The sequence below is a fragment of the Panthera uncia genome, chromosome X (assembly GCF_023721935.1).
Source record: "Panthera uncia isolate 11264 chromosome X, Puncia_PCG_1.0, whole genome shotgun sequence".
In the NCBI taxonomy this organism is placed as follows: Eukaryota; Metazoa; Chordata; class Mammalia; order Carnivora; family Felidae; genus Panthera; species Panthera uncia.
Window position 1 is genome coordinate 87,011,346 of NC_064817.1, and position 26,181 is coordinate 87,037,526.

Sequence of the window (26,181 nt, forward strand, 5' to 3'; positions counted from 1 at the left end):
TGAGCCCCACGTCAGGCTCTGTGCTGACAGCTCAGATCCTGGAGCCTGCTTCTGATTCTGTGTCTCCCTCTCTCTCTGCCCCGTCCATGCTCACGCTCTGTCTCTCTCTCTCTCTCTCTCTCTTTCTCTCTCTCCCCCAAAAATAAATAAACATTAAAAAAAAGAAAAAAAAAAAGAAAACCTATTTAGAGCCACATCTGAGCAGAACTGAGGGCATATCCTCCCAGAGTTTTGAAGGCAGTAGAGAAGAAGACACACTTTTGTCCAAGGCAGGCACTGGATTGCTGCTCTAAGACTTCGACTGGGCAATTCAAAGAAGGATCTAGGGGCTCAGACCCCTTCTATTTTCCTTCTTCTTAGAACTCTACATCCACTTGAAAGTACCTTGGTTACTTCTGATTGGGCAGGAGAAGCAGGAAGAAGAGAGAATTTCCTGAGAAGTGGGGGTAAACCCAGAAGGAGATCTCTTGGAACTGAACTTATGAATACCCCTTAGTCCCCAGAAAGAGCCTTGCTGCGAGGAAAACCATGCGTTCAGACCTTGTTGCCCTGGCTTCTGCCATTAAAGGCCACGGAAGCAAGCAGTGTACCCAAGAAGATGAGTATGGCGGGTCGAGCACATAGCTTGCTATTTTAGTGCCAACACAAGGAGCCGATGTTTAACATCAGCCAGGGTACATTTTAGTTACAATGCCCCTTGCTTTTACCTGGAAATTGTCCCCATCAAGGCAGGATGGCTGTGGGAACATGGTGGATGACAACCAACCACAGCAAGACCGGGTCGTTTCCTCTAGCTTGCGTCTCCCCCATATGTTAAAAGAAGCCACTGCCAATTAATGGCAGCCACACTCATTCAAAAAAGATTGAAAAGCCATCAGGGAGTCAGGATGAACAAAGCTGTTGTTCTGTTCTTCCTTCCTTCCTTCCTTTCCCTGCTCTAGGAATAAGAAACATTTCCCTCAGCCTACAAAGACCAACCGGTATGAGAGGAGAGGAGGTGAGCTGACCGGGAAAATTGGGCTTCCTCTGATTCCGACTGGACCAGGCAGGAGCTCAGAAGGCTATTCTGAGGGCTCCTCAAGGTGGGGAAGTGATCCTCTGTCTTGGGTGGACAGGGTCTGGGACCTCATTGTTCCTGCTGGTCCTCAATGCCTCCTTCTCTTTGGGGACATCTGCCGCCCATGTGGATGGGAACCATGTGAACACAGGGAGAAAGAGCCGTATTAGGTTGCTGGGTGGGTTTCCCACTGAGCTCAGGGCAGCAGCATATGGCTCCAAGATCCAACATGACCCTGGCAAAGAATCCCCAGGGGCCTAGCGGAAGGCAATACGGTTCAGTGGGAAAAGGCTCTGGAACAAGAGCCAGGAGGTGTGGGTTCTAATCCCAGCCCTGCCCCTAGCCAGCTGTGTGACCTTGGGGAAATTACTTTACCTCTGCATCTCCATTCCTGGCATGAAAATGAGGAATTTGGAGTAGATGATGTGATCCTAAGGTTCCTTCCAGCTAGAAAACTCTATGATTCAATCTAGGCTAATACTAAAGTCCGTAAGGACACAAAGCAGTCATGCTAATGGCTATCCTTTCCAAAACAGTGAAGAGAAAAGGAAGTTTTCTCTCAATTCACCCCTAGTTAACACTACTTATGAAGTTGTTCAGCCCAGCCCCCATATATACATTTTCCCCTTCTTTGTCCCTATTTCTATTTCTGTAAGGGAGAAAAATCAGGAGGTAGGAACAAGCAACAGATGGACTGTGTATGTGTGTGCGTGTGTGTGTGTGTGTGTGTGTGCACGTGTGTGTGTGCACGCGTAAAACAGGGAGGGAGGATGGGGCGGGGTGGGGGGGAGTGGTGGCAGATGCTTGCTGAATGACTTCAGTGGTAAAACCGGATTGGGCAAAATCGGGAATGAATGACAGGGGTGAAGGTGCTCCGTTCCAATGTTTTGGGTTTTTTTTTTCTTTTCTGCCTTGAAAATGGGCCAATTTAAAATGCACTTATTAAAGGCTTGGATTTGGAACTATACCAAGCCCCCTGAAGTGGCGGTACAGAAACATTCTCTTCTAACTGATTACAAGGAAGATGGAAACATCTACTTTTATTACAGAAGACGGTTGGATCAAAGGTCACTCCACAGAAAATATGTCCATTGAGTACATACGCCACGATCAAGGAAATGCTCAGAGAGGTGGCTTCAGGCCTGCACAGGAGGAAATCTGAACTCCTCCTCTGGCTTGCTCTTTTTTCCCAATTAACTACAAATTGTTCTGGGAGGCACTAAGAAAACCTGGAGCTTCCACAAGGAAGTAGGGGGTAGGTAAAATGGGCTTCTTAATGGTTTCTAACAGGCCTACACATAAAGGAGAGGGGCAAAAGGAGGTTCTCACGATTTGGGGTTCTTCAATGACCCATGTAACCAGGAATCAGTACTACCATCATCAGGACTTTTCTCGAACCAAAAGTATTTCTTATAGCTACGGATACCTGAAGCTTGTCCACGGGTATCTGAGATACCCCATCCACCCCTGGGTTCCCTTCTACATAGCACACATCAGCAACGCCACCAAGTTGCCACCGATCCATGTACGACCCACGATCCTAATCATGAAGGAACGGCTGGTGCACGCACATGCGCATACATGTGCACACACACACACGCACACGCACACACACACCAAGCTCATTCCAGCACAAGTGGAGGAACAACACTAGCCAAACAGCGGCTCGGCTTTGAATGCTGCCCCTTGCAAACTATCCGAACAATTACAAAGAAATAAGGAAATCTTCATATCTGCTAAAAGCAAACACAGAATTGGCATGCATGGCTTTCCCTTAAATTTAGTTGTCTTTGCCGTTATGGGCTATGATTACAGACAAAAAGCAGTGTTATGAACCGGTACCTCAAAGACCGAGAACTATTTCAAATGATCAGTCCTTAGCAAAGAGAAATCCGTTCTAGCGGTAAAGACAAGCACAAGGTTTCTGTGTCTTCAGTATGAAATATCAGGATTATCGATAAAAAAGAGTTGCTTAAAATATGCCGTAACATTTCGTTTAAAATATAATTAGAATGTCTGGTCCACATTGAAATTATTAATGTAAGCATAACTGTTAAAAAGTTATCAAAAGACTGATTCTATTGAATTGGCCTCTGCTATTCATTTTGTTTCCTTCTGGAGGTTTCTGTTTGGCAGTGACAGCATGATTTCTAAACTACGTTATTCTTCTGCATTTTTTTTTTTTTGGTAAATTTTCTGCATGTGTTTTTTAGACAAAAGAAAAATCACCAGTTTATAAAAAGGGAGCCTGAAGAGTTTGCTCCTGAAATACAGACACGAGGTTTTATAAAAAGGATATTGGTTTCTTGCTATAAAAAGCGACCGAAAGGTGTCAGACCTGAAAACAAATTCTCACAGTGTTTTCAGTGTTGGCTGTTTACAAGGCATTCAATAGAACAGAGATAGATGGATACCGTACAGTTTTGTGTAATAACTCGCTATGTTAGCGTCCTAGAGGAATCGGGTATATGAAGTCCCTCACCACCAATTTTTAATTGCTTATTGATTCCAAAGTGCCCCACTGGAGAGATCGACAAGAAATTCACTGTGCTTTAGAAACTCTACTGAAATGTCTACAGTGTTTCTCACTCAGTTCTGCCTAGTCTCTTTTTAGCTAGCCCTGCACGGGGATCCTAAACATCTGGTGTCAGAATTACAAGTTGCTGGTGTTTCTCCCCCTTGACAGCCAGAATTGTTGTGGGACAACAAACTGGGGGCTCAATCAGGAGTGAAGAGTGAGCCTGGGGAGCTGCCTTGCCGTCCTCCCGGGAGTCTCCAGCATTCTTGAGATCGGGAGACAAGGGGCACTTGTGTTTGTCACTCTTGGATTTGCCAATGAGTTTCTTTCCCACATACACATTTGAAGTGCTATGTATGTAAACAACCCTCTACAGAAGGAAGACTGTCGCGTGTATGAGCAAAGTGAGGCAGGGGAGAAATAGCACAGGCGCCTACGTGTTCAATAGAAAGGTCATGGACTAGCACGTTTTGCATCCCCGGAAAGTTACCCCAAAGGATGGTTATCAATCTATCTCTTATGGTTGGTTAACTGTGGATCAGTGGCCCAGAGGAGAAATCACAGGAAAATAAACCCAACATATTACAGTGTGTTTTTAAAAATAACAACAACAAAAAAATAAAAACTTGAAAGCACCAGTAGCCATGTTGGACCCTTGAGCAGAAGTACCCTCTTGTAATGGTAAGCTTGGATTTGTACTCTGGACTCTGAACATTCTCTTCTCCTTCACATGGAATCACCGAGTGAGTCTGAGTCATCCAAGGACAGAGGCAGGTACAGATCCTGTTAAGAAGATAAGACATCAAGTTAACTCTCCTTTTCTTGTCATCTTAGGCTCTGCAATGAGCTGCTTTTTTAATTAGTATTTTCTCTAATTTTTTAAAATTCTTATTTATTTTGAGAGAGAGAGAGAGAGAGCATGAGCAGTGAAGGGGCAGAGAGAGAGAGGGAGAGAGAGAATCCCAAGCAGGCTCTGTGCTCTCAGCGTGGAGCCCGATTCAGGACTCGAACTCACAAACCGTGAGATCATGACCTGAGCCGAAATCAAGAGCCGGATGCTTAACCAACTGAGCCCCCCCAGGCGCCCCTCTGATTTTTATCTGGAACTAATTATAGGTTCATAGGAAGCTGAAGTATAGGGAGGTATACTTGTGACAATATATCCTTCACTCAATTTCCCCCAATGGTAATATCTGGCCGTTTTCCACGCAGTCATGTGTGTGTGGAGGGGTGTAGTCTTATGAAATTTTACCACATGTGTATATCAGTGTGACTATCACCACAGCTGAGACACAGACCTGTATCCTTGTCAAAGGGCTCCCTCATGCTACCCCCCACCCCCCTGCTTAGAGTTACATTTTCCCCTCCCCATCTCCCACCTCTAAACCTCCCTGGCAACCAATAATCTGTTTCCCATTTCTACAGTCTTGTCATTCCAAGAACGTTATATAAATGGAATCATACAATATGTAACCTTTTGGGACCAGCCCTTCCCATTCAGCATAATCCCCCGGAGATTCATACAAGCTGGAGCGACAGTTCACTGCTCTATATTGCTTGAGCAGTATTCCACAGTGCGGTTATAGCACAGTTTGGTTAACTCTTCACCCACTGAAGGGCGTAGGGGTTATTACAAACAAAGCTTGCAACAAACTGGGGCACCTGGGTGGCTCAGTCGGTTAAGTGTCTGACTTCAGCTCAGGTCATGATCTCGAGGTTTGTGAGTTCCAGCCCCGTATCGGGCTCTGTGCTGTCAGCTTGGAGCCTGGAGCCCACTTCAGATTCTGTTTCTCTCTCTCTTTCTCTCTCTGCCCCTTCCCTGCTCATTCTCTGTCTTTCTCTCTATCTCAAAAGTAAATAAACAACAAAAAAATTAAAAAAAAAAACTTTCAATAAACACTCCCATACATGTTTGGGACGTTCATGCACGTATGAACGTAAGTTTTCATTTCTCGGGAATAAATGCTCAAGAGCACTGCTGCTGAGTCGCATCGTAATTGCGTGTTTCATTTGTAAAGACTGCAGTGTCGTTTTCCAGAGTGTGTGTACTACTTACGTTCTCCCCAGGAAAGTATTAGTGATCCGGTTTATCTACACCCTCAAAGGTATTTGGTGTTTGCGCCACTTTTTTATTTTAGCGATTCCCGTGGGCTTGTAGCGCTATCTCGTTGTGATTTTGATTTGCATTTTCCTGATGGTTAACGGTGTTAAACATCTTTTCATGTGCTCAGTTGACATCTGTAATTCCTCCTCAGTGAAACGTTTCTTTGGATCTTTTGTTCATTTTCTAATTGGATCTCTTCCTGTTGAGTTTTAACAGTCATTTTTATATTCTACATATGTCTCTGGGTAGATATGTGGCTTGCAAGTTTTGTTTTTTCTCCTACTCTGTAGCTTGTCTCTTCATACCTTTAGCGTGGTCTTTGACAGAGCAAAAGTTTTGAATTTTGATGAGGTCCAATTTATTATTTTTATTATTATTATGGATAGTGCTTTCATTGTCAACAAGATCTTCTACATTTCTTTCTACATGTTGTACACTTACATCTATAGTCTGTTTTTGAGTTGTTTTTTGCAGACCATGTGAGGTTTAGGTTAGGGGTCATTGATTGGGATCGTGCCTTTTGTCAAAAATCAGTGGTGAATAAACCCTATATCATATATATATATATATATATATACACACACATATATATATACCCTATATCATATATATACACATATATATATACCCTATATCATATATATATATATACAAATATATATATATATACACAAATATATATATATATGTGTATATATATATATATATATACACATATATATATGTTCATTTCAGGCTCCCAGAGAACTGCCAGGCCCTGAACAAATGCCTGGCCCAGAAAATGTAACCCGTATTCCCACTTCTAACGTATTTCCTAATGCTCTTCTATTTTGCATCAAGAGTTAGGATCCATGGCTCCAATACTGCCCAGCTTTGTCTGTCTTGAGGAAATGGGGAGATGACATGACATTGGTTTTTCCCATTGTCCCCAGAGCTGTATTTGGAGGTACTTGTGATTCCTCTTGGACTTACTTCACCCATAGTCTAAATCAGTGATTTTCAAAACTCTGTCTCTCCCTCTCTTCGCCTTCTAAATCCTCCATTGAAGTGAAATTTTGTTTGGAAACCCAATACATAAAATAAATAAAAGTGTAGTTGTTGTAGTTGAATCAGACAGGGGTGAGGGGGGCAGAATCTCACCCATCTCCAAATGAAACAGTTTGAAAACCACTGTTATCATTCACATTATCAGCAAGATACTAAAGGGAACTGAAAAATTTAAGGTCAACTGCCTGGATATTTAAGACACCCTCCTTGGTATAGTACAAACAGAGAACTTCAATAGAGAGCTGTCCAAAAAATTGGAGCATACGGCTTCTCCGTGACTTAGAGGAAAAAGGACAAGAATAGGGAAGAGAAGCATTAAGAATACTTCTTACTGTGGGGCGCCTGGCTAGCTCAGTCGGTAGAGTGCGCAACTCTTGATCTTGGGGTTTTAAGTGCGATCCCCATGTTGAGTGTAGAGATTACTTAACAATAAAATCTTAGGGGAAAAAAAAAGAATGCTTTTTGCTGAGAAGGAAGTGGCAAGAAAACTTTTAGGCAGATTCAATGGAAAGAGGAGCGAAGTATATTCAGAAACCTGAGCTTTTAGCCCTGGATAACTACTACTGTGGCATTGAACAAGTCTTTGAATCTTGGTGTCTTCATCAAGAAAATTCAGACTTTGGGATGGACAATATGTAAGGTCTCTTCTACCTCTCAGGCTATTATTTGGGACTCTCCAGGGAACACTTAATTATTTCAAAGCACAAGAAAGGCAACTACAGCAAATAGACTTACTTGTCACCAACCGGCCATCCCTTCACTATAAATCAGGAGCTAGCAAACTTTTTTTGTAAAGGGCTAGATAGTAATTATTTTGGGTTCTCTTGGCTGGTCACATTTGATCTCTGTCATGCAGTCCTGTTTGTTTGGGTTTAGTTTCTTTTATAACTCTTTGAAGATGTAAGAAACATTTTTTTTTTTACATTGGGGCGTGGTGGGGGGCATCCCCAAACCACCAGGCCACAGGCAGGATTTGGCACCCTTGTTCTAAACTACTAAACACAATCTCTTATAAAACTGACAAACAGGTAGGAAGTGCAAGGCCAAGGAAACAGTAGGAGTTCAATAAAAACTTGTAAAATTGAACTGAGGCAAACCGGCATACGATTGAGTCACACCTTTGAAGGGATTTTAGTCCTCTCGTACTTGAGTCAAGTGAAAATTGGACATAGTCTAAAGTATCTTTGAGCTCTAGCTGCCCAGAACAGTGAAGAAAGACTCTGAAAGTGTGCTCCCACATAAAGGCAGTGACACTGGAAAAATTGTCAACATCGACTTTTTCAAAACTCTGGAAATTAACCAAAAGCTTGCAGCAATCCAAGAGGTGTTTATTCAAGAAAAATGGCTGAATGCTAGTAAGAGTACGAAAATGTGTAGTGCTTTAGCTTCTTCTATTTCGCTTCTTTATGTCTGCTCCGGGTAGCTTTGAAAGCCAACAGCCTCGGGGCACCTGGATGGCTCAGTCAGTAAAGCATCTGACTCCTGATTTTGGCTCAGGTCCTGATCTCATGGTCTGTGAGATAGAGCCCCGCACTGGGGTCTGTGCTAGCAGTGCGGGGCCTGCTTGGGATTCTCTTTCCCTCTCTGCCCCTCCCCTATTCGCTTGCTGTCTTTCTCTCTCAAAATAAATAAACATTAAAAAGAAAGGAAGAAAGCCAACAGCCTCACAATTATGGTATCTGAAAACAGAAATGCAGAATGAGTTGGAAGCTCCCCGAAATGCCCCATTCCTAGAGAATTGTCACTATTCAGCCTGTCCGGTAGCTCCTTAGAAATTCCCACTTGTAGGGCTCTCCTTTGTTTGACCTGACGCAGAGCAAACTCACTGCGAACAGCCTTTTCAGGGAGGCTTAATCAGCTGCAATTGTTTAAAATCACAGCTGCCGAAAGTAGAGGAACCCATTGGGGCAAATGAAGCTGCTCAAAACCTTAAAAGGAAAAGCTAGAGAATTAATGTCCATAGGAGACTTTGAAAAGCTCCAACATGTTTCCAGGAATCTCTAAGACATGGCACATGTTTAGGACTGGGTGTATTCTGGGAAGAGCCCTAAGAGGGCCCTAATCTCTCATCTCTGGTTGGCCTTGAGGCCCTGCACAAGCAGCAAATGAAGGCTAAGGCAAAGTTATAAACTGCCTGACAGGGCACTGAAATCACGCCCCAACACACACACACACACACACACACACACAGAGTGTCTTGGCCAAGGCAGGGAGCCTTATTGGATCAATGCGTTGAAGAAAATCTAGCAAAATTATCCTTCAAGAATGAAGGAGAAAATAAGACATCCCCGGATAAACAAAGAGGATCCATTGCCAGCAGACATATCCTCCAAGAAATACTGAAGAGAATCCTTCAGGGAGAGAGGAAAGGACAATAGACAGTAATTCAAATCCACATAAGAAGGAAAGAACACTGGTAAAGGTAAATACATAGGTAAATACAAAAGGCAGAACAAATTGATTTTTGGAACTCTTCTGTTATCCAGTTCGAAAGACAACTGCATGGAAGTATAATTATATAAGTGCGTTGACGGACTTATTATGTATAAAGATGTAATTTGTATGTCAATAAGAGCACAAAAGAAAGGGGGAAGGACAAAGATATACTATAGTAAATGGTTTTTATATTCAGTTGAAATTAAGTTGATACTATTCCAAAGTAGATTGCATTAAGATATTAATTTGTACCCCCCAGGGCAGCCACCAAGAAAATAACTCAAAATAAAATTAGTAAAAATACAACAAGGAGATTAAAATGGTATGTGTTAGGGGAGCCTGGGCGGCTCAGTTGGTTAAATGTCGACTTCGGCTCAGGTCATGATCTCGTGGTTCCTGAGTTCGAGCCCCGCGTCAGGCCCTGTGCTGACAGCTCAGAGCCTGAAGCCTGCTTCAGATTCTGCGTCTCTCTCTCTCTCTCTGCCCCTCCCCCCACTCACACTCTGTCTCTCTCTCTCTCTCAAAAATAAACAAACATTAAAAAAAAATAAAATGGTATTGTTAGATATTAGAAAAATATGTCACACAATAAAGAGCAGAAATTAAGGAATCAAGGAACAAAAAAGACATAAGACATATAGAAAACTACAAAATGGCAGATGTAATTCTTACCTTACCAGTAATTACATTAAACATAAGTAAATTAAGCACTCAAATGAAAAGGCAGATTGATGGAATGGATTTAAGAAAAAACAACATGATCCAGCTCTATGATGCTTGAAAGAGACACAATTTAAAGACACAAATCCATTGAAAGCAAAAGGATGGAAAAAGACTTACCATGCAGTTAGTAAATAAAAGAGAGCTGGAGAGGCTATACTAATAACAGAAAAAACAGACTTCCAGGCAAAAATTGTTACTAGAGACAAATAAGGACATTTTGTAATGATAAAAGAAGTCCAAACATCTGAAAACATAATTATAAACATATATGTGCCTTAACAAAACAGCACCAAACTATGTAAAGCAAAAAGCACTTAAGTGAAGTAATAAACAGCTCAACCATTATAGTTAAAGACTTCAATACTCCACCTTCAATAATGTACAGAATAACTAGGCAGAAGACCAACAAGGAAAGAGAAGACTTCAACAACACTACAAACAATTACACATCTATAGAATACTCCATCCAACAGCAAAATACACATTCTTCTCAAGGGCCCATGGAACATTCTGCAGAATAGATTATATGTTAGGTCATAGAACAAGTCTCAATAAATGTAAAAGGATTGAAACCATACAAAGTATGTTCTTTGACTACAGCAGAATTAAATTAGAAAGGAATAACAGAAAGATATTTGGAGGGGGCAGGGCGCCTGGGTGGCTCAGTCGGTTAAGTTGCACCTCTTGATCTCAGCTCAGATCTTGATCTCAAGGTTTTGAGTGTGAGCCCCACCCAGCGTGGAGCCTGCTTTAAAAAAAAAGAAAGAAAGAAAGATATTTGGGAAATTTACAAATATGTGGAAATTAACAAACTGCTAAATAGCCAATAGGTCAAAGAAGGAATCACAAGGGAATTTAGAAAGGACTTTTGAGATAAAGGAAAATGAAATAACAATACAGGAAAAGTTATGAGATGCAGCCAAAGCAGTGCTCAGAGGGAAGTTTATATGAAATGTTCAGAATATGCTAACTCATCGAAACAGAAGATTAGTGGTTGCCAGGGGTTGGGTAGAGGGAGAAGGGGCTATGACTACTCTCAAGGGTGATGAATATATTCTTGTTCAACTTTGTGATTACTACTAAAGTGCATACTTTAAAAAGGTGAATTTGACAGTATGTGAATTACATCTCAATAAGCTGTTACTAAAAAAAAAAAAAAATAGTACCTTTGAAAATCCCTTACGCTGACAACTGAATACTATGTGATTCTTGACCATGCCACCCTACACAGCAATATGCGCACATCTATGAATAATGTATATAGTAATAGCCAGAATGTAATGATGTGTGCAAACGTAAGAGACAGTTTGTGGTAGTTTTGTTCTAGGAATATATTGTGACTGTTGATGAATTCCATTAGATACAAGATCTTTCAGGGTTCTTTATGGTTCTAAAATTCTATAAAATAGAAGTCAAATCATTGCATGTTGTGTTGTATTAGTCAGACCAAAGGAAGAGAAATGAGACAGATGCTGCCGTGTTCATGAGGTCCCTGGGCATTTGGGGGACAATATAGAAGGGCCTTTTTCACCCTGGAGGCCACTTTGAGTCGCACCACACTGACCCACTGGGACTTTAGCTCTTGATTATTCATGCAACAAACCCTTCCGTGTAGTTGGTTGGCTGGGGGAAATAATTATAGAAGAAGATTATTTCAGACCTATATTTCAGAGGAAGAGGGGACAGGCCTAGGGATAGCATCGTGAGGAGATTGCACTCGGGACGGGTAAGGTGAGGTGCAGACTATGGAGAGAATCCATAGGACTAGGCTTGGGAATGAACTTCTGTGCTTCTGTCCTCCATCCACTTATTTAGTATTCAAAATATATTTTCTTGCGTGGGTAGAACAATGTTCAGGAAAAGAAATTATCTCAACACTGTTTTTGTTGATCGATATGTAGAAATACAGAAACACACATATTGCTTAACAATACAAATAATTTGCACCTGAAATTCATTTTCTTGGTCCCTTGGAGCCCCACAGAACAAAATGTTTGTAACAAATACAGCTGTGCTGGCGATACTATTGCGTTAGAGAAAACAAAAACTTGGTCTCTGGTCCAAGGAGCTTATAGTCCAAAGGAAGTCAGAGAGGAGTTTTTGAGAAACCTGGCTTCTAGTTTGGGTTTGCTTTTTCCCAAACGTGCCCGGCACTTTGCTGATGCTGTGGTTTTGTTCTTGAAAATGTTGCAATGCCCATTCTCTTCACCAGCCATCAAAAGCCTACCCAGGCTTCAAGGCCCCACTTAAATGTCACCTAGTCTGCAAAACGTTCCCCATCATCCACCCTCCCCCAGTCAGATGCCTTTCTCACCACCCCTCTTTGTGCTCCTATAGTCCTTTTGTTCGCTCTTGATTACACTACCAAAATCCATTTAGAGTGGTGTCTGTGATTTAAGGGTCAGGACCCTGCTTTATTCATCAAACTATCTCTCCAAGCACTTATAGGATGACAGAAAAAAGGTCTGGAAACATAGAGGAGAACGTACATTTAAATCTGAGCCGAAGTCAGTCACTCCACGAACTGAGCCACCCACACGCCCCAGTTATATTTTCAAATAATATGTCAAATATATTTCCCTTCGATCTCTAGACAACTTTGCAAGCAAAGTGCTTCCAAATTTAAAGGCATGGGTGCAAATCACTAATGTGGAAAAAAAATTTTTTTTAAATAAACAAAAGAGTTTCACTCTACGTCTAGGCTTTTTGAACATCTTTAATGTGCTACCTTCTCCAACGTGTTGAATCACACTGGGGTTGTCTTTAACCTCGGCACCCGAGTTTTCTCATTTGTAAAGTGGAAACGCCACTTGCCCCATTTCTCCCACAGTGTTATCATCAGGGCAAATGGGAAAATGACTAGCAAAAGGATGAAGCAGTATAGAAGTGCAAAATGTTGTTCTCATTAACTATCCAAGGATTTACTTTGTGTCCATATTGTAGCAGTTGAGTATGCGGACTTTGGCTAACCCCATCACAGCTGCATTAAAGAGGATTCTCCATGAGCTGCTTAAGAGGGGAAGCCAAGAGGCTGATTACAGCTTAGGGCCCTGCCACAGCCATCAAAAGTTACCAAAGGGATGCTGGGACTTCAAGTTTGTTTCCAATTGCGCAGGAGGAAAGTCATGGCCTCAGCCACCTGCTTCCTGTCTCCACCATGACTCACACCTTTCAGGTCCACTTGGATGGATGTTCAGATGAGAACTGCTTAGGCCTACTGCCCAAGGACCTTGACGGTGCTGAGGCTCAGGTAGCTGTGTAAAAGGAGGAGCAAGAAGCTGAGGCCTGAGACCCAGGGGTCTTGAGCCAAGGTCACAAGATACTCTGTAGCTTATTCAGAAACACCAGTTCACCCTCCATCATTGGTGGTGTAAGCATGAGGCTATTGCCTCCTTACAGGATGAACCAATAAGAGACACGCAACATCACTTCCGTGTCAATTCTGCTCCCAATGCGTAATATGGACTTGGTCACAAGGAAACATCGGGCACACCTAAATCAGAGGACATGCTACCAAAGAACTGGCCTGTACTCTCCATTTCTACAACACGCTGTCAAAAAGAAAGACTCGATCACTTTTCAAGATTAAAGAAGACTGAGAAGGGACATACCAACTGAAGGCGATGTGGGATCCCGGATTGGATCTTGGACCAGGAAAAGAATGTCCTTGGGACAACTGATGAAGTTTGAATATGCGCTGCAGGGATATAATAGTGTTTCACCAGTGCCAAGTTCCTGATTTTGATAACTGTACTGTTGTTATGAATGAAAATGTCCTCATTGTTAGGAAATACACACTGAAGTATGTAGGGATAAAAGGGTATGGTGTCTGCAACTTAATATCAAGCGGTTAAAAAAAATGGTAAAGTGTGTGTGTATATGTGTGTGTGTGTGTGTTAAAAAATTAGTACGAGGCTCACCAAAATCCAAATGTTTCTGAAAAGTTCACCAAAATCCAAAAGCTGGCTCTAGAAAATTCTATAATTTATTACTTAATGGTTGTCTGCGTCACTGTCAGAAAAAAAACAAAGAGTACTTTTAAAAATAAGAGGAGGCACTAAAAAATCCCACAGTGAAGAAAACAGCGAGGCTCTGACCGTGCTGCCCTCCTACAGTTTGTTCTAGTCCCTCAGTGGTTAAATTCATTTGGAGAATTGAGTCAAAACAAAACACCCCCACAACCAGCCTGCAGACCCAACCAGGAGAAATTGTTTAACAAGGCCAGCACTCCACCTCAGCACAAATGAACTGAGCACGTCAAATAAATGTGCAAGCGGCCCCTTCCCTTTGGGAAGGTACTGATGAAAGGTGCTGGGACAGGTCACACTTCTTGGAAGGACAGTAAGGGCAGAAACGCATAGGGCAAAGCTACAGTAAGAAGCAGGGTAGCATTGGGGCGCCTGGGTGGCTCAGTCGGTTAAGCGTCCGACTTCAGCTCAGGTCATGATCTCACGGTCCGTGGGTTCGAACCCCGCGTCGGGCTCTGTGCTGACAGCTCAGAGCCTGGAGCCTGTTTCAGATTCTGTGTCTCTCTCTCTGACCCTCCCCCATTCATGCTCTGTCTCTCTCTGTCTCAAAAAATAAATAAACATTAAAAAAATTAAAAAAAAAAAAGAAGCAGGGTAGCATAGGAGCTGCTCACAATTACTGAAAGCTGACGGCAAGAGGAGCTTTTATCCAAGCCACAACCTCCCCGTAACATTAGCTACACGGACAGTTCAGCAGACCCTCTTTTGGGGAAACAAAATAGCTAAGCAGGACAATTAGAAGGTTCTGGTCGGGGTCAATACCAGAGAGTTAAAGGGGTCATTAAAGGAACGGAACAGGAACTAGGAATGACAGGACAGGTAATGGTCAGATTAACCAGGAAATTAAAGCCCTAGTGGAGAGAGAAGAAAATGAAAATGAATGTCAGGCAGCGGTGTGCTGTTAAATGTTTAACAACTGATTTTCGGGGTGGTGGCATGGGGGGGGGGTGGAAACAATGGCCTTGATTGGCAGTGCTTGCTGATTTCCATAGTGCAAATACTTCCACCACCACTGAGTTCTGGTTACCAACAGGATGTCGTTGAGCACAGAGCTGGGGAAGCAATGTTCACCATCGCCTCTCGTGAGCTAGCATGAACTGGCTCCAGCATACTGCTGGTAACCTGGGTGCCAGTCTTACGTGTGACACTACGTAGCTGTGTCACCCTAGTAGCTTAACCCTCCTGGCTCTTAATTTCCTCCCCTGCAAAATGCCAACCTCACAAGCTTATTGGGAGAATCAAAGGAAACTCATGTATCTCCATCTAAAATCTCTTTCAGCTCTGACCATCTATGGTTCCATGATGGAGTTGGCCACATCGGTGGCTTTTCGCCTTTTACCATCTCAACCCAAGTCTTCTGAGCAGGAAGAAGTCAAAAGAATCCTAGAGGAAGCTGCTCCACAGTGGGGTCATCAGAGCAGAAACCATGTTCACATCGCCTCAGAGATGAGGTTCAAGGCAGTGACCTCTTCAGATTTTCTATACAGAAGAGACTTCTGGGTGGGAATCTGCTTGGAAAGTGGGGCTAGAGAGTTTACAAAGTTCTATTCTTTTAGTGGCATATTTACTTTGAGTGACTTAGATGTGTAAATGGTGCCCAGGGTCAATGCGGCATGTATGTGCCCTCTCTTCCTACGCTGTACCAGAATCTGCCTGGGAGTGAAGAATACACAGCAAAACTAGGGTCTGTTCATATTTTGACGTCCAGCAAATCTAAAGGGAGTAACTCAGTGCTAACTTTCTTTGATTCTGTCTTTCACTTCCACGGACTGGTGCCTGGGGACATATGTTGCCCTCAATGCCCTCTTTGCTATGCCTCTGAATTGGAGCGAAAAGAGCCCAGCTCATCCTCTGAGCCATCATTTGGTGATACCATTAAGTACTAATGGATGTTTGGGACCTTTGTTACCTCTTTTGGTTAAGTGTCAATGGGAGTAGATAAACGTGTTTGGCGGGGGGGGGGGGGGGGGAGAGGTGGGTATGTGGGAGGAATAAATAAAAGTGACCAGAAGCTTGGCCCCTGCTGGGATTCCCAGGTCTTCAAGCTCGAGGACCAGATGAAGGGAAATTCTGGCCTTGGTGCACTGTTGAATTTGGATGGCGGAGCAAACCCTCACCCAGCCATTCAAAGAAGTCCGAGTGCAAAGGGGTTTAGTAAGGTATAAGAGACATAATACCTTGTGCTTCCGGAGGCTGCCAGGACTGGTGGGCGTGGAGATGGGTGACTGTTTAGACTTGGGGGTGGAGAGCTGGCTGCTGGAGGTCCCGTTTGCTAGCCCAAGGCAAGAGAAAAGGAAGGGATAAGAATCAACAGCATACAAAAGAACCAGTTATCCTTCCCCTCCGAAGACACGAAGAACATTCAAGCAAGGTACACAGACAACCAAGTGATTTGATGAGCGGAACAAAGGTGAAAAGAAACACATTCCTCAGAAAGGCCAGAACTGCAATCCTCAGTTAATTAGATCCTGGAGCAGTGCAGGGCCATAATCCTCCCACCCTTTCCCCTGAGCGCTTCCAATTACAGGGCTCTGGTTCTTTTCAAACCTTTCTCATATTCATTCCCAAGTTTGACCCTAACACCATCTCTGGGAGGTAGTCTGGGAACATAGGATTTCGTTTCAAGGTTACAAGTGAGAAAAAAAGTGAGGCACAAAGCAGATGATGTGGCAGATAGCCAATCTCTCCCCACTGTCTCTTTTTGTTCTCACCTCCCTGCCACCCCACTCTCTCTTCCCGGCCGCATCCTGGCTGAAAAGAACAGAAAGAAACAAAGACAAAGGGAGCTTACTCAGGAAGAAGAACGGAAAAGAAAGTGGAAGAAGAAAACAGCGTGAGACGTAAAGAAACACTTGGACAGCAAATGGGCAGAGGAGGGAATCAAAAAAAGAAGGAGAAAAAGAGATCAGGAGTGGAGGAGAGGGGACACGGGGAAGACAGAGTCAGATATTAGAAGAAAATAATGAAGACGTTTGAAATCGGGAGAAAGGCACAGAGACAGAGGAAAACAGACAGTGATGGCCAGAGTCAGGGTGCACCCCCATTTCTCTCTAGGCCGACACAATGCTGAAAAATGAGATGGTTTAGTATGTAACATCTTGATGCTCCATCGTGTTGGCAAATGTTGTATATCCCCTTTGCTAATGAGCTTTTTAAATATACCATCATGTAAAAAAAATATGGTGCATGGGATGGAACAATTAAACAGCTTTCGAGTGGACTCATGTTTAGACATCTCATGCTAGAGTTAATTGTTTCTTAAATCTAAGGACCCATATTGTTAATCAGAGATATTCTGAAATGTACTTTAGAAATAAAGGGATATTTAAAAAATATCCCAAAGGTCTGTGGGGGCAGGGAGAGAGAGAAGGAGGAGGAGAGAAACGAGAAGGAAGAGAAGGCGGGAGGGAGGAAGAGAGAGAATTGAACACGTGAAGCAGGAGAATAGCCTGAGGGCGTTGCTGTTCATCCCACACACATCGGAAAGCTTAAACTGTTGTATCACGAATATTTCCTGAGGATATACTTTCGCTTCTTCACTTATGGTCACGTTTCCCTAGGTTCTGGAACCTGAGTATCAACTGTAGAGTTGGAAGAGACATCAGTGGGGTGGTTGCTGAGTTTATCCAAGAGCAAGTAAGCTGAAGAATGGGCGTGTAGGCATCCGCTGTCTGGCTTGACCTGTATCCTAGTGAATGCATCTCTCACCCACTCACTGAGAGGCCTCTGTCCCTGTTAGGGCTTCCTGGAAGTCATTCATTCATTTAGCCAGTAGTTACGAGGTGCTTTCTCTAAACCAGGCCAAGTTTTAGACATGGGGGTTTCAGAGATAAGAAGTCACGTCCCGTGGTGAAGCAGGCAAGAATACGGTGGGCTAAGTCCTATGGCAGAGCCATGCAGGGATAATTCTTAGAGGTGAGGAGAGGCTTTGAAATCAGGGGACTGGGAGGCACACAGGAGGAGGCAACACCTGAGAAAAATCTTGAAGGATGACTCTGGAATAACTGGAGACAAATCTATAGAGACCGAAAGTAGTAGAGCAATGGTTGCCAGAGGCTGACCAAGGTCAAGTGGGTAGCTGGGGGGAAATGAAGAGTGTCCACGAACAGGTGCAGAGTTTATTTTAGAGGGGTAAAGATACTCTGGCAATAAATAGTGGAGACCGTTGCACAATTTTGTGGCTGACCTAAAATGCCTTGAGCTGTACATTCTAAATGAGCAAGTTAGTATGTGAATTGTATCTCAAAGCCCTTACAAAAAGATGAATTGGAGCTAGAGGGCAGAATGAGTATTCTAGACTTTAGGATTGTACCAGGAGGGGCAAGGACATGGAGGTGTACAAGAATACCGTACCTTTGAAGAGGGCAAATAGCTCAAAATGGCTCAAGCACAGGGTGCCAGTGGTGAGCTCCAAGAGATGAGACCAGAGATGGCATAAAGGCCAGACCGTGGGGGCCTTTTGTTTGGGGTTGATTTGTGAAAGAAATCTGAGAGTGATACTATCAAATTTGCATTTTAAAACTATTACTCTAGCTATTGTAGGAAAGCTGGGCTGGGGGGTGGGGGGGGGTTGGGGTGGGCTGGGGTAAGGGTAGAAGCAAAGGAATTGGTTAGAAGACAATGCAATAGTCCAGGTGAGAGGTGACCATGACTTAAGGGCGGGGGGGGGGGGGGGGGGAGAGAAGGGACAACGTGGAAGACAGAGACCTAGAAGACAGTCAAGCCACCTTGTAAGCAACCCCAAGAAGAATGTGACTTGTGCTGGCCAGCACAGACTGTGAGAGCTAGGCTTGGCCAAGGTACTAAGCTTTCTAGTGAATAAGGGAGGCACTGTGGAAAAGGCCAGAGTGTGCGGAGCCACAGTGGGGCCAAGTAATCCATTAGAGGAAAAGGAAGGAGTTACAGCACACTTTCAGTGCCTGAAGGACCTAGCAGGTCCTTCCTAGCAGGCATTTTAAATCGCACCCCATAGTATTCGAGATAGAGAACAATCTGGGAGATCAGTCTGAGCTGATGTAATGCCCGTCTTCCCCAAGATCCCTGCCCTCAGCCACGGAGGCTAACAGATGTAGGCATCCCCAGGTAAGTTCTGGCATTTTGTTCCACATGATTGATGCCTCCCTTGGCAACAACAGATGGTAGTTCCCGGCATGTGTCAGTCATGGGACACAGCGGTGGTTACTACACTCCCAATGTGCAAACTGTCTCTGTCCACCTACACTCTTCTCTAGCTGAGGATGAGCCTACCAGTCTTGCCAAAATGTAGAACATCGTGAACCACAAGCATGTCTGCTTGTGAGGCAGTTTCTACCCATTCATTGGCCACAGACCTGCACATACAGGTTCTTGTGCAACTTCTAGTACTTTTCTCAATATCCTCTGAAACTCTCTCACTTAAGAAGTTTAGGGGTAGTGCATAAATACATATTTTATCAATACCTCTCTCTCTATTCCCTGTGTGTGTCTGTGTTTATTCTCTGCCACTCCCCAGCTAGTCAATCTTAACCTTTATTGTGTCATCCACATTCGACAGGCGTTTTGAAAATCAGTTTCTTAATACTTTAACTGCCACTCACTGCATTGTTGAAAAAATGCACTTTCCCAGACTTCCTGATGGAAAAAAAAAAAAAAAGAAACCAAAGACGGACACAGAGAAATGAAAGAACATAGACACGCACAAGCAAATGTCAATTCCTCACAAGCTGAAGGAGCTCCTGCATTTACAGACTAGATAAAAATACATTCATATGTGCATTTCTTCTATGGGTTCTGGGGGGTGGGGAATCTGGGAGGGTGCCATTTGATATGGATTCTGGTCAGGTAAAAGAAGGAGCAGGGAAAAACGCAAACAGGGCCTGATGAACTGTGCACTGGCTTACTTTGGCGAATCCACACAGAAAGCCATGACAGTTCATTGTGACAGTGAGTGGCTGGAAATAACTTGGTTGACATCCCTCACTGCCCCTTATTTTTCTTTACTAAATGCCTTTAGCTCTTGTCTCTGAGCTTCTAATTCTCAGCTGCAATTTGGGGATGCACTGGGGGAGACTGTGCCCCCTTTTAGTCGTCTCTCTTTCACATGTCCCTCCTCGGAACCACAGCGTTGTCTCACTGTTGTCACCTTTTATTTCCCCATAGTCCGAATTCTTTCATTCCTTTCTTATCATTGTATATATCCGTTTTTTTCCCTCTACAACAAGGTACATCACAACTTTGTAGTCTCCTAGGCCATCTTATCAACAAACACCAAGATAATAATTAGTGCGTTTTAAGTATCCGATAGGCCAGGCACTCTGCGTGCACTCCCAACCCCCCCCCCAAAAACCCACTTTTAGTTGTATTCTCATTTCCAATGGGGAAAGAGAATCTTGCTCCAGTTAGGGATAGCAAAGTCAGGATTTGAACACAGGTCTCTCTGATCCCAAAGCCTATGTGTGTTTCGGTTTGCTTTCAGTGTTTGCTACGTCACTCTTCCTTTTATAAATGAATTGCTTCTGGAACTCCTCCCCATGACAACTTTCTGACTCAGGAAGGAAGGGGGGGGGGGAGAAAAGTTGCTGTAGAGAAAAGAGAGATGAGTAGGACAAGGTAGAAGCAGACACCGGAGCTTAGAAAAAGTCTTCTGGACTTTTATTCCACTTATCTAGTTTAGATTAGAAGGTATTTAGCAAGCACTTCCTTTTATTCGCCAAAGAGACTGGCATGTAACTACCTTCAGGCCACAGAGCTCTCTGGGAAGACGGTATCTGTGTCTATTACTCCCCTCAGCTGGTGTCCCTCGGCTACGCAGCACAATGGCGGAGCTTGGCTCGGCATTCAGTCTTATCTCATTAGCTTCTCTGAATCATCGATGCCTGCCCTGGCCCAGTGCTCATCTTCAAATCCTTGGCTGGGTCAGAATGGAGCAGGACAAATCCAAACAACAGATGGCTGTTCAGGTAACTAGGTTGACTTACCTATTTATAGGTATTTAAACGTATGGGGGGAAAGGGGTTCCCAGGAGTGGGGAATAAGGTGGGTTGAGTCAGTTTCGAAAGAACAAGGAGAGGGTCCAATTTCTGGCATGGGCAGCCAAGGACAGAGTATGGTCACCAGCCAAGCAGAGGTGATGCTGAGCTCCTAGACTATGGATTTCCTTGTCTGGAGGCTGGACTAGTCCTTGGAAACTGGGATGCAGCTGCGTGGAAGGTGGGTGTAAGTAGCCCCAGGTGTGGCAATTATAGAACTGTTTGGGCAGCGAGTTAGACATGTCATTATACTTTATGGGTTCAAGTTTGGATGGCCAGAAAGGCACAGAAAGAAAAGAGCCAGCTTGGCATCTGCTTTTTACCCAAACTTTGACAGGAGACCAAACTGATAATGCTCATTCACTTAGCTCTGGCTTTTCCTCCCATTCGAATCACAATGCTTGAGCTCAACTCAAAAGCAAGCCTATTGGTTTTGGTTGAATGTCTATTTTGAAATATTGCTCACTAAAAAAAACCCAAACAAACCCATCTTAAAAAAGCCATGACAATAATTTGAGATCCACCTTAATAGTTGCAGTTGTAGGGGGGCCTGGGTGGTGTCGGTTAAGCATCCAATTCTTGATTTAGGCTCAGGTCATGATCTCACAGTTCGTGTGTTCGAGCCCCACGTCAGGCTCTGCGCAGAACCTGCTTGGGATTCTGTCTCCCTATCTCTCTGCCCCTCCCCTGCTCTCTCTCTCTCTCTCTCTCTCTCAAAAATAAATAAATAAACATTAAAAAAAACTTTAAAAATGAAAAACTTGCAGTTGTATTTCTACAAATGTTTTCAAAGCATTTTACCATATATGAATTCACATGATTCTCCTGATAACCTCAAGCAATGATGGCCAGGAATTAATGGTCTCCTTTTAATCATAAGAATTTAGAGGTTCAGAGAGAGTAGGACTTGCTTCAAGAGTATAAATTACTTCTCCTCAATGGATATGGCCTCAGGGATTTACTTATAGATTCACTTCAAAATTGCCTTAAGGTGAGCACATCATGTGCCTAATTCCCTAATGCCTTGCAGAGGGAGATCTCAATACACAATTCAGCCACTCCCTCATTTTTTCTTGTATTGAGATGCTCTAAGCGTTCTTGCATTCCAGTTCAAATACACCCCCTGTTTGCTCCCTACATATACAGGGAGTTTTTCTGGTAGGCCATCCAAGTAGAACCAAGGTGGTTTCAGCTTACTTCAGAACAAGACCAAGACATAGAGCCTGTGGTTTTCACACATTCATTCCGAAGAGCCCTTGGGATGGGTGTCTGGATGGTTTGGCTAATTGTTTCTCGTCAGTGGAAAAGCTTGTGTCCCTCTCCCCAGACCCATCCATTAGGGAAGCAGGAGCAGTTCTTCACTGATTTGATCACAGCGCTGGTTCCCACGCCAAATTCAATCCTAGGTTGTGAGATACCGGAACTTCAGGAGTTGGAACTTGAATTTTAAATCTATTTCCTACAGAGTCTTGGGCAGCATGCAGTTTGGAATGTTCTAAATAAAAAGAGAAATAAGAATTTTCCCGGTTGCAAAACAAACATGTGCACCCATGCCTGCAATATTTTGACACGGATCAGTTCCCCTCAAGAAGAAGACATCTTTAAGAAGACGGATGGAAGTGCCAGGATTGTTTTCTCAGACTTGATAATGCTGACAACATTTCCTTGCTGTTGAAGGTGGTTCTGCGGAGAACATATTTCTAGCGGAGCAAGCTTATTGTCAGAGTTCGCTACTGGTTTAATGGGGTAGAAACTAGAAAAACAACAACAACAACAACAACAACTACAGGGCTCTTAAGAGAGCACACAATCAAAGAGCACACACTTTGGAACCAGTCAAGGTTCCAAATCCTGGCTTAGCCGGGATGTGTGACCTGGCATGTAACCTAACCTCTGTAGGTCTTAGTTACCCCATCTGCAACATTGAATGATAATAATGCACATCTCAATTGTTGTTTTGAGGGTTACATGACAGACTATACATAAAACGCTTAGCTAAGTGCTTAGCATGTAGAAAGGGCTTCATAATTACCTCTTCTTCTCTTAATATTACTATTGCCACTACTAGAAATGGAAGGACATGAGTAACTATGCAATATATAGGCACCAAGTTAGGAAATCCCACTTCTGTGAGGGATGACTTATCAATCTCAACGGGCTGAGGACTTTCTTTGGCTAGCAGGTCAGGCGTTAGAGGATTGACGCTTTCCCCGAGTAAAGCCTATTGCTTTTTCGTTTCTTGCTGTACTTCCAAAAACATAGCCCTTGGCTCTCTGCCCCTCTCTCTTTTACCTTCTCAGCCATTACCATGGGGGTGGTCAATGAATGCAACGTGGAACCACTGAAGGTTCTGCGGTAGGGGGTGACACAATGGAAATGTGTTTTAGGATGAGAAATATGGTGGCACCACCCCAGATGCAAAAGGGGACAGAGATTTGAAAGAGGGATGCTACTTAGGAGTCTGTTGAGTAATTCTGGCATCACATGACGACGAAAAGGAAGGGACTTCTGTGTGAGTAATGTGAAGATGTTTCAAAGGTTCAACAACAGCAGCGTATGGCCGACTTGAAGGATTCAAGAGTAGAAGAATCAAAGATAAAACCAAGGCATTGGACCCAGGGAACAGAATAGAAGATATTCTATTGCCAGACAGGGAGTTGGGGGTGGGAATGTTTTTGGTCGTTAGGCACATCATATTTGGTACATTTAAGTAGGATCGCCTGGTAGGCATTCATGGGATTAACATCCAGAAGGAAAGTTGGGGCCGGAGATGTAGATTTAACAGCTGCTTCCCTGGACCCTCATATGCTATATTCATCACCATCCGTACTCGTTTGTTCACGCTTCCCCCCTCTGTCAGAAATAATCCATTTCTGGGGCACTTGGGTGGCTTTTTCAGTGGAGCATCTGACTCTTGATTTCAGCTGAAGTTCATGATCCCAGGGTCATGGGATTAAGCCCCGTGTCTCTGGAGAGTCTGTCTCTCTCCCCCTGCCCCTCTCCCCCACTTGTGCTCTCTATATCTTTCTCTCTTTACAATAAAAAAAGAGAAATAATCCATGTCCTTATCAATTGAAATATAACCCTCCTTCAAGCCCCAGTTTTTCCCAGAAGGCTTCCCTTAGCACTTACTGCCTGTATCTCCCATTCACTTGGCATTGAAACAAACCATTACTGTTAACTCATAGTTAACACCACGGAGCCATGGTTAAATTGTGGACTGCGAAGCCAGACTTCCTGGATTCAAACCTCAGTTCTAACACCTAGGAGCTGTGTGGTCTTGGGCAGGTCACTTAGCTTTCATATGCTCTAGCTTTCATCGGGGGCAACAGTGCCTACCTCATGAGGTTATTATAAAGATTAAATTGGTTAATATGTGCAGAGTGGTTAGCACAGTTGCTTGGTACATAAGAACTATATAAGTATTTGCAAATAAATGTTTTGTTAAACACGTATGTATACTGGGTCCCCCAATAAATCATAAGCTTCTTAATGATTGGGAGTTCATCTTCTTCCTTTTCCGCACAGTACCCAGCTCTATTAGGTACTCCATCCAAACTCTGGAGAGTCAATTGCATTTAAACGCAAGTCCTAGACTGCAGCAGGTGTGTGTAAGACTCCTATTACAGGGAGGTGGGTCAACACCACCACATCCCAAGCCCTGCCGAGTGCTCAGTGGTCCCCAGTTTATGGCCCGTGCCAACAATTTCTCAGGTGGTTCTCCAACGCCAATGCAAATGTTACCTTAGATATGGGGCAGTTCCTCCAGTGAAACTCAACACAAGCTGTGGTTTTAGAAAGAATCAGAACGGGGGAGGGCCAAGGGGTGTTTTTCTTTTCCCAGAGCACCCCTTCCCCTTGGAGTGACAGCAGGGGAGCTAATGGAATGTCTAGGACCGGGCCCTGGAAACAGAGGTGCCCAATTCCTCATAGCTGTGCTCTAGGTAGCACAAAGAGAATGACACACATGTCACTCCATTCCCCTGCCTCCAGGTGAGGGAAGATGGAAGGAAGCAGACAAGCAAGGAGCATACAACAGAGACCTTTCTATTTACCACTCTGGAGCTCCCACACCTTGCCTCAAAGACAGTGCAGGGATTGTCTGCCTGGAAGTCAGGACAGCTGGGCTCTGGCTCTTGGGTAGTAAATAGTTGCATGACATTGAGAAGACCACAAGATACTGAGCCTCTTTATATCTTAGTTTCCCCCATCTAAAAGGAAAAAAACAAATTGGATGATTTTCCTTTCCCAACCTAATTCGCGGTGCTATTGTGAGTGACAACTGAGGTGATGAATTTGGAAGTATTTTGCAAAGTGCAGAGCTTCAATTTATGTAGAAGATCGTTATCTTGAACCTCTCTAAGAGAGGAAAGTTATTGTGCTGTCTAGTACAGTAACCACTAGTCACATTTGCCTTTGAGCATTTGAAGTGTGGGGAGCCACAATTAAGATGGGCTGTAAGACACAGCCCGACTTCGAAGAATGGAAAAGATCTCATTGGAATTTGTTTGCATTGATTACATGTTGAAATGATAATATTTTGGATGCATCGAGTAGATTAAAATATATTATCAAAACAGATTTCTTCTGTTTCTTTGACCTTTTTAACTGTGGCTGTCAGAAAATTTAAAATTATGTACAAGGCTCCCATTATATTTCTATTAGCCAGAGCTGGTCTAGACGATCACATTCGGGAAGGGCAGAATAGCTAGGTCCCTCCTCAGGCAACTCAAAGCAGCCTGTTCAGTTAGGAAGAGAAATACTTCTGGATACAATTCTCCCATGAACCCACACACCCACTGCACCGCTGTTTTGTGTACCTTGACCTCCCCTTACAAAGTCTGTATATTTTGGTGCAGAATCCATTCTTTTTAAGGGGGTTGGGAACAGGGAAGAGTTGATTTTCAGGAATAGGTACACATAGGTTGGGAGGAAGGAGGGTGGGGAACATTGGGTTGCTACAACAATGACTTACTACTGAAGAACACCAAACTAATTATCACATTACAATTCTCTCAGCCTACCAGGGTGGGTAATTAGCTTCCTTAGAGGCTCCTTAAGGAAAAAAAAAAAAAAGAAGAAGAAAGAAAAAGAAAAGACTCCTTCCCAGCAACTAGCTACTTTGTCCTTTTAATTCAATTCAATTCAATTGGGGGTAGTTGCAGAAAAGGAAAAATTAACACATTAATGGCTGAAATGGAAACAGCCAGCGACACACTAGAAAGGTCTTCCTGCAGTTCTGAGGCCAGGCTTCCCTTTGC

General features: G+C 43.5%; 1 protein-coding gene across 1 annotated transcript in view; it reads right to left on the reverse strand.

Moving 5' to 3' along the window:
- Positions 1 to 4,149: 4,149 nt before the first annotated feature.
- Positions 4,150 to 26,181, reverse strand: part of DCX (doublecortin) — a 105,624-nt gene continuing 83,592 nt past the window's right edge. Inside the window, exons 5-6 of the mRNA XM_049644199.1 lie at positions 16,091 to 16,185; positions 4,150 to 4,358 (exon numbers count right to left, since the gene is read on the reverse strand). Coding sequence (XP_049500156.1) covers positions 4,302 to 4,358; positions 16,091 to 16,185 — 152 coding nt within the window. The 3' untranslated portion in view covers positions 4,150 to 4,301. The remainder of the gene's footprint in view (positions 4,359 to 16,090; positions 16,186 to 26,181) is intronic.